The sequence below is a fragment of the Rhagoletis zephyria genome, unplaced genomic scaffold (assembly GCF_001687245.7).
Source record: "Rhagoletis zephyria isolate East Lansing unplaced genomic scaffold, Rhagoletis_zephyria_1.1 Rzeph_scaffold_00621, whole genome shotgun sequence".
NCBI classification, from domain to species: domain Eukaryota; kingdom Metazoa; phylum Arthropoda; class Insecta; order Diptera; family Tephritidae; genus Rhagoletis; species Rhagoletis zephyria.
Genome location: NW_016157705.1, coordinates 16,738 through 25,253, shown reverse-complemented (window position 1 = coordinate 25,253; position 8,516 = coordinate 16,738). Strand labels below are relative to the sequence as shown.

Here is an 8,516-nt window from a genome sequence, read left to right as displayed (position 1 = left end):
ACGAAAACATCACAACATCGAAAAGCTGCAGTGTTTGTTCCTAAGGATCTTCGTTTTTGCAGCCATGTATTCTTACGAGACGACACTATTCGTAAACCATTAAAAGCACCGTACGATGGGCCGTATCTGGTCGTTAACAGATATCCTAAGAATTACACAATTTTAATCGGCTCGAAAGCAGTAACTGTTTCCATCGACCGGCTGAAACCTGCATACTTTCCAAAGGAAGAGTTGGGAGGCGTTCCAATATAATAGCGACATACCATACATAACCATTCTTTGACGAAATCTCTAGAAGGGGAGTGGTGTAGGGATTTGCCCGTACACTCGAATTTAATGCCAGTTGGCAACATTGTTTTTCATTATTCACTTGTCTTTATTCATTATTCACTTGTCTTTATTCATTCATTTAAGATATTCATTCGATTTCTATACTTTAACGGACGCGTTGCTTTGTAAGAAAGAATTCTGATTTTGTAGTTTATTTGTACGCTAAGTGCGTAAAATATAGTTTTAATTAATAAAACGTAAAGCTATAAATATTTAAACCGTACTCCGTAAGGCGTTGAAAAAGCACTTGTAAATCTTTTAAATGCTGTTGTTCATCTTCACTTGCAATAAGTAAGTCGTCGATATAAGCAAAAACAAAATCTAAACCACTAACGACTTCATTAATAAATCTCTGAAAAGTCTGCGCTGAATTTCTAAGTCCGAAAGGCATTCATGTAAATTCAAACATGCCAAAAGGTGTCGTAATAGCGGTTTTATAAATATCCTCTTCCGCCATTGGAATTTGATGATATGCCCTTATTAAATCCAATTTAGAAAATATATTTCTATTTCTGATTCATATTAAAATCATGAATATGCGGTAAGGGATAACGATCCGGAACAGTTACTACATTTAATCTTCGAAAATCGCCACAAGGACGCCAATCATTTAATTCTTTTTTAGGTACTAAATGGAGAGGAGATGCAACTGAGGAATTTGAAGGTCTGCAAATTCCTGTTTTAACTAAGAAATCGAATTCAGCTTTAGCAACATTATATTTAATTATGTCTAACCGCCTTGGTTTAGAAAATGGAAGACTTCCTTCTGTTACAAGCCGATGTACCGTCGAATGTTTAACTGGCTTCATATAATCTGGTTCCTCAATAAGGGAAGAGAATTGTTTTAATAACTTTGTATATTGATTATCTACTATAAATAATTTTGGAAGTGAAATATTACAAAAATTCGAAATCGTATCCACAGAAAGATTAGTCAATGGATCAACTAAACGTTTGTGCTTGATATCAATTAGAATACCATATTTACAAAGAAAATCAGCACCAATGATTGGCTTTGCCATGTCAGCTATTAAAAATGTGAAAGGAAATTCACGTCTTAAACCTAAATTAACATTCAAAAGCCTTTTTCCAAAAGTCGAAATCGTCGAACCATTAGCTGCAGTAAGAATGATGTCAGAAGATTTTTTTGTATGAGGAAATTTTGATACCGGAAGTACCGAAATTTCTGCTCCACTATCAATTAAGAAATTTTGTCTATTCTCCTTATCAAAAACAAATAAGCGACGCGTTGAAATATCTAAATTTCCGTTGTTTGTCGCTGTAACAACGGACGAATTTAGTTTGTTGAATCCTTATTCTTAGAATATGAACAAGGTTGTTCACATTTTTTTGCTTTATCACCAAATTTATAATGATATTTGCACATCCAATTTGGATTGTCTCTAGATCTTGATGTACGCTTAAATGAATTCCCAAAACTGTTTCTTTGAAATGATCCTGATCTACTCCGATTTTGACTCAAATGATGTTTAATTTCAGATAATTCCAAAGAAATCTTTTGAAAATTTTCGCACATGATAGAAGTTGTTTTTACTAAATTGTCAATAATCAAATTTTGCTCTTTAGAATTTGAAATATTATTAATTGAAGAGATTTCATTTTTGTTAATTACTTCCCAAATGATATCCGCTAATTTAGTCAGTTCATTTATATCATTTTAGTTTGAACTAGCTAAAATCGCACTTAAATTTTTGGGAAGTTTCCTAAGCCGAAGTTTTTTGAGAATATTTTGGCCGAAATGAGAACCGGAAAATAGCATAAGTGACCGATAAAATTCTGAAGGTTTACGATCCCCAATTTCAGAATCTGACAAAATTTTATCCAATTTTGAATTCTCACTTAAAGAATGTCTTTCGATTAAGACTTTCTTTAACTCAGTGAATCTGTTATTTTGTTGCAGATTTTGAATGAAATCCAAAATCGTTACAATGACTTCTTGTGGAAGGGCCGTAATAATATGTTCATACTTAGTATTTTCTTGTGTTATATTTTTTGTACTAAATTGCATTTCTGCATAAATAAACCATGCATCTGGGCAATTAGTCCAAAATTGTGGAAGTTTTACTGAAGTTGCACAAACTTCAGTAATATGTTGCTCTACATATGGATTTCTAATTTGTTCTTGAAATGTGTCATTTTGTAAATCGATCAATGAACTATCTAAATCTTGTGTGTGTATAGGCATGTTTATATTCTGAGGTGAATGAATCATTTTGAAGGGAATGAGTAATTTACAAATAAGAAAACTATAGAATTTTATCTAATATTAAAGAACTTATATTAATAATAATAGTAAAAACTAAGTAGCTTATCTTTCAAAATGGACTGTTGCTTGCTAGATCCATTGATATCTGCTCGCTGCCGTTGTTACGTAAATTTATTTGTTGTTGTTATAATTGTTGTAGTTGTTGTCTTTGATGGTGCTGTTGTTGCTATTCCTGTTTGCCTGCTCTTGTATGTACTGATATTATATATTTTGTACAAACGCTCCCAGATATTTAGAAGTGCGTTGATTTAGTTTAGCTGCTCAAACTGGTCAATTAGCGGCTTAAGATTTAAGTCGTATTTTTGTCAAATTCAAAACAAATGTAAACTCCAGTGACTGCTATATTTCTTGATGCGGATCTAATATTAGTTGCCTTGGCTAAAAGGTATGGCCTCGTCAAATTAAGGCAGGATCGCCAATTATAGTTGGTAATAAATTTTTAAATAATTAAAATTGAGTCTGTATATTTTATGCTAGTTCTTTAAAAAGCTTTTTGAGTACTGAAAATTTTTGAACAATATTATTTCCATTACAAATTATTAACAACAAAATAAAATAAATTTAAAATTAAAGGTATTCACAAAACAAGTAAATTTAATAAGCATATGCATATATAACATATTTTAATCCTACACCTACGGACAGCCCCTGTGGAAGTCGCACACTTCCTGGGCCTCCTTCTAGCTGAAATTGACGACAACGCTACACACCAACAAGCACTGCATAGTAAATTTTGTTCGAAAAAGGGTCAACTCAATTTTTTCCAGAAAAACGAAAGCTACAATTTTTTTTATTTTCACAACAAATTTTAAAGTTAAAAGACTAGGTGTATGGTGTCAAGTTAGCACTACATACCATTTTTTCTTAAAAAACGAGAGCTACACATTTTTTCTTTCCACAACAAATTTACAACAAAAAAGCTACAATTAATGCCGTTATAACATTTTCAATATCTCAATTCTATCGACTAGGTGTATGGTGTCAAGTTAGCACTACATACCACTTTTTCTTACAAAACGAGAGCTACAAATTTTTTCTTTCCACAACAAATTTACAACAAAAAAACTACAATTAATTCCGTTGTAACCTTTTCAATATGTCAATTCTGTCGTCAAGGGTGCATGGTGTCAAGTTAGCACTACATACTAGATTTTGTTCGAAAAGAAGTCAACTAAATTTTTTCCAGAAAAACGAAAGCTACAATTTTTTTTCTTTTTACAACAAATTTTAAAGTTAAAAGCTACAATTAATGGCATAGGGACATACTGGATATCTCCATTCTATCGACTAAGTGTATGGTGTCAAGTTTGCACTACATACCATTTTTTCTTAAAAAACGAGAGCTACAAATTTTTTCTTTACACAACAAATTTACAAAAAAAAACTACAATTAATGCCGTAGTTAACATTTCCAATTTCGAAAAGTGTAGTGCTAACTTGACACACGTGGCTAAAATAGCTCGACGAATAGGTCCGACGAAGCAGGGTCGCCAAAGAAATTTCGACCCTGTCGTCGTGCTTCGTCGGATTGGACAGTGACCTCACGGTTCACAGTGAGACAACGCCGGCATTAAATACAAGGAGTCATTGTAGAGCTCTGAAATTTTGCACAGGTTATTTTTGAGACAATTCCAGTTTTTAAAAAAAAAATTAAGAAAATTCGCCCACTTTTACGCCCACCTGCCATACAGTCGAAATTTGTAAAATGCCGTATTGTCCGTAATACTTTAGGTATAACTTTCAATTTTGGTATACTTGAATGTTATATAGTTACAAACATTATTTGAAATAAAAATTGAACTTTGGCCCACTTTTAACACCATCACCCATACTACCTCAACATAAAAAGTGCCATATTTTCTAAAATATATTAAATACAACCTTCAAATTCGATATTACTGTAATTTATATCATTTAAAATGTTTCATGCAAAAATTACAATAACACGCCCACTAATACGCCCACCTCCCATTGAAATGCAATAAAAAAAACAATATTTTTTTTTCATTCAATCAATAATTTTTTAACATCATCATGGTATTCTAATTTTTTTAATTTGTTTCTCATTCTAAATGAATTAATATAAGGATCTGATGATATTTGCAAATAGTGCATTACATCTTCATTCGTAGAAATACGTGAATTTTTACGAGAATGGAATAGCCTACAGTTTCTATACTCCGTATTCATTGCTTCTTGCGCTTCTTCGGATAACATTCCTGTAGCAAAAAAAAAAGTTAATATTCAATAAAGTTTAAAAAAATACTTTCAAAAATAAAAATTGCAAACAAACCTATTGGCAATATAGCCTCAGATACCATTTTGCTGCCGTGAATGAGAACTTTATGCACAGTGATGGGCATGTACCAGCCATAAAGCTCTACATATAATTTTGCAGTGTCCATGCAATACGTATGGAATTTACCAACATCTATATTTTTACTACTATTTATAGTATTTAATATAATTTTCAAGCGGTGAATTAAGTCTACATTTACACCAGTTATGTAATGTAATATTATTTTACAGTTTGTTTTTAAAAAGTTTGTGAGCACAAAATAAAATATCAAATATGTAAGAGAAATGCTGGGATTAACAGCTAAAAGTTATTTTTTTTCTCTCTTTTTTTTTTCTCTTACTTTTTTACTTCACTAAAATTGATAAGAACACGATCATTTATGTGTGTACAGATGTACATATGTTTGAGCAAAAAAAAAAAATGATTTGGCTCAGCGGACGAAAAAATGCCCAAAAACCAACAACAACCAAAACCAAAATTATGATCACTATATTAGGCTGCTTATGAGCTTTGGACAACAAAAATAATTATAATGCAAGAGAATTACAGCATTGCTCCCACGACGAAAGATCTTTCGGTGTGCGAGGGGTGGTGACTGTTGAGGCTGGAACGTTTTTGTGATTTTCGGGAAGCGGGCATAATCATGAGTGTATGGTTGCGTTAGTGTATAAACGTATGTATGTAATCAAGTATTACTAGCTGCATGCATTAAGGTGCACCTTCTTCCTCTAATTTAATTACATTTTTTTTTTTTTTCCTTTTTCTAAGCAAACATTTTTTTTCTTAAGTTAATAGTTGCAGTACATTATTACATTTTTTTTTCCTTCTTTATACTTATGAATTTAAAACCAAAGTTGCAAGTCCTAACACTTGAGCACGAAATCAAAAAAAAAATTATTTTCTATGGCGGCTGAGGGCCTCACTAATGTTACTTTATAGCTAAGTTGTTTTAATTTATGCACTTATACATTATGCTGGTGGCGGCAAAAAAAACACAAAAGGTGAGCGGTTAGCTAGTGGCGGCGAACTTTTTGCTGGGGAGGATTGGCTCCAGGGGATACAAGCAAACTTGCCGATAGATGGCGGGAAAGAAACTACTTGTTTTTAGCAAAAATAAGATTGCGTTGGTATTTTCGATTGAACCTTTTAAAATACTCTATTTTCCTGCCAGGCGACAAGCGGCACTACAATATAACAATTAAACTAACAACATTAGAAAGTGATCATAACACAACTTAGATAAGAACAATATCTTGCACTATCAATTTAAATTAAAAATTATGCAACTATCTAACCCAAAGTCAATGACCTTCAACAAAATTATCTATCAAATTAATAACGTAAATAAACAAGAATATTTTTATTAAAACATAAATGATCTTTAAAGCATAATTCTGAATAACTAACAAAAAACAAATGTAATTTATTACTATTCTCTTGCACAATAAGTGAATAGTAAACAATTAAAAAAAATAAAAGTAAAAAGTTGTAAACATGCTATTGCATGCTAACATACGTATAGCGACAGAATGTGCGCGTTACGTACTTTTTGTAGTTTTTTGTATGTTTAATGTGCTTTTGCAAACTTTTGCTATATGTCCTCTACTTTAAATTAAAGCTGAGACTTCAAACTTTCATTTGGTATAAGTCTGCACCTAGGGCGAGGGGCTGCTCTATATTTCCTAGGCCATTGAAAATGCAAAATGTTCAATTTTTGCACCACAATTCTGTTGTTAAGAAAAAAAAAATTTTGTTTTTTTTTTAAATTTATTTTTTCATTTACTCATTCTACAATAACTAAATTAATTAAAAAAATACTTTAAAGTTACATTTATTATGTATTTTTATTTTAATAAGCTTTTGATTATTACATATTGAACTAACATATTTCAAGCGCGTTGGCATACCTCAACTTTGACTTGCTCTAGACCAAAAAGTAATGAAGTTATGAGGCTGAAATTTCAGGGAATTGTTACTCATATATCTGTTAATATACTGTGAAAATTTCATCCAAATTGGACGACACGTCAAAAACCATTTTTTGCCGCGGTTACTATTGGGCTGTTGTTGTTGTTGTAGCAGCATACAAATTCCCCAAAGACTTTTTGGGGAGTGTTGCTGGAGTGACAGTCCTTGGCCAGATATAAATCTGGGTCGTTCCGGTTACGTAGACCCGACTGTCCTGGGAACTGTCTCACTGTGCGGTTGACCAAAGCAGGGAAATTTGGACGTGGATCCGTTATGCATCCTGCCGGTACGAAGTGAGCTGCAGCAGCGGTGATAGCCCTTCGGAACTTACGTTCACCAAGGTTTCCAATCAGCTTTAGAAAATTTGATATAGGTCCGGTGTTCCGCGGAATCAAAGTCAGTTAGTTTATCGATCGAGATGACTGTGGGCAGATGGTCTGATGCCAAAGTCAGCATAGGCCGCGATGATTCGCTGTTTATCAGACCAGCGCTGACTATTGCTATGTCTGGCCAGCTGCAGCAGCTGCCCACAAGTTTTTTGATTCGATTCGATTTACGCGTTTGGACACAGCACCCCAAAATCGTGGTACAAATATGCAAACAATACCCCAATATTTTGTTACCAGTTTATGAGATGATAACCAAATTTACCGGTTACAAGGGCGCCCAGAATGCGAAAAAGGTTTAAAAATTGACACGACACTTTAATTACCTGCCACAAAATTTATCATCCTCGCAGTTTCATGAGAAAATTTTTCGATATTTTTGCTGAACCACAGACTTGTCGATGTACACTAAAGTCAACCCTTTTGCGTCCCACCAGGTTTTGTACCGTTACCCATCGAAAACGGGACGGAGGGCAACATGGGTCATAACCCGTTTTCGAGGATAAGGGATTCATTATACTAAAATATACCGAATATTTACCGTATTTGGAGATACTTGCGGCATCAAAAGTGGGAACTGAGAAATTTGTCCTGCGAAATCGTCGTCATTTAATTTGTTGTCCTCCAAGTATTTGAATGTACCCAATACGTATATTGGGCAGAGCAGTGTAAAGAAAATTCCTATTAAGACAAATATACCCATGTCAGGAAATGTTGATCCTAAATCCTGATTAAAAACATATATTATAACACTTGTTGGTAAATCATATGCACGTCACCAAAATATATCCCCACTAATATATTTAATACACGTAGGGGTTGCGATACTATTGATAAAATCTTGGTATCGATACTTTTGATTCGATACTGGGTAAATCGGTATTCGATACTAGGGTGACGTTCTATTGATACCCATCAACCAATTTGAGCAGATCTGACCTGTTGAGAAGCAGACGTGTGTTGTGTGTGACGTTCGTAATTTTGAAGTTTGCTACTACTGTTTTGCTTCTTTCTTTATGTGTATTTTGTCGCTGGTTTATTTCAGTGATTTTTAGGCAATTTTGAATAAATTTTTTGTGCAAATGTAATTAAAATGAACTGCGCGGTGATTGGTTGCAAAAACACGTAATAATAACTTGGTTAGCACAAACATGCGCTCAAAAATTGCTTTGATATTTTTCTTTATGCTTCGTCTTCATATTCTTTGTTTGCTTTGCAAAGAAAATAACATGGCGGCGAAATTACA

The 8,516-nt window shown here is 33.2% G+C and overlaps 1 protein-coding gene across 1 annotated transcript in view; it reads right to left on the bottom strand.

Annotated features, from left to right (window-relative positions):
- Positions 1-8,110, bottom strand: part of Phm (Peptidylglycine-alpha-hydroxylating monooxygenase) — a 195,448-nt gene extending 187,338 nt beyond the window's left edge. The window contains exon 1 of the mRNA XM_017613169.1: positions 7,812-8,110. Within this exon, the coding sequence (XP_017468658.1) occupies positions 7,812-7,973 (162 nt within the window). The 5' untranslated portion in view covers positions 7,974-8,110. The remainder of the gene's footprint in view (positions 1-7,811) is intronic.
- Between the last annotated feature and the right edge of the window lie 406 nt (positions 8,111-8,516).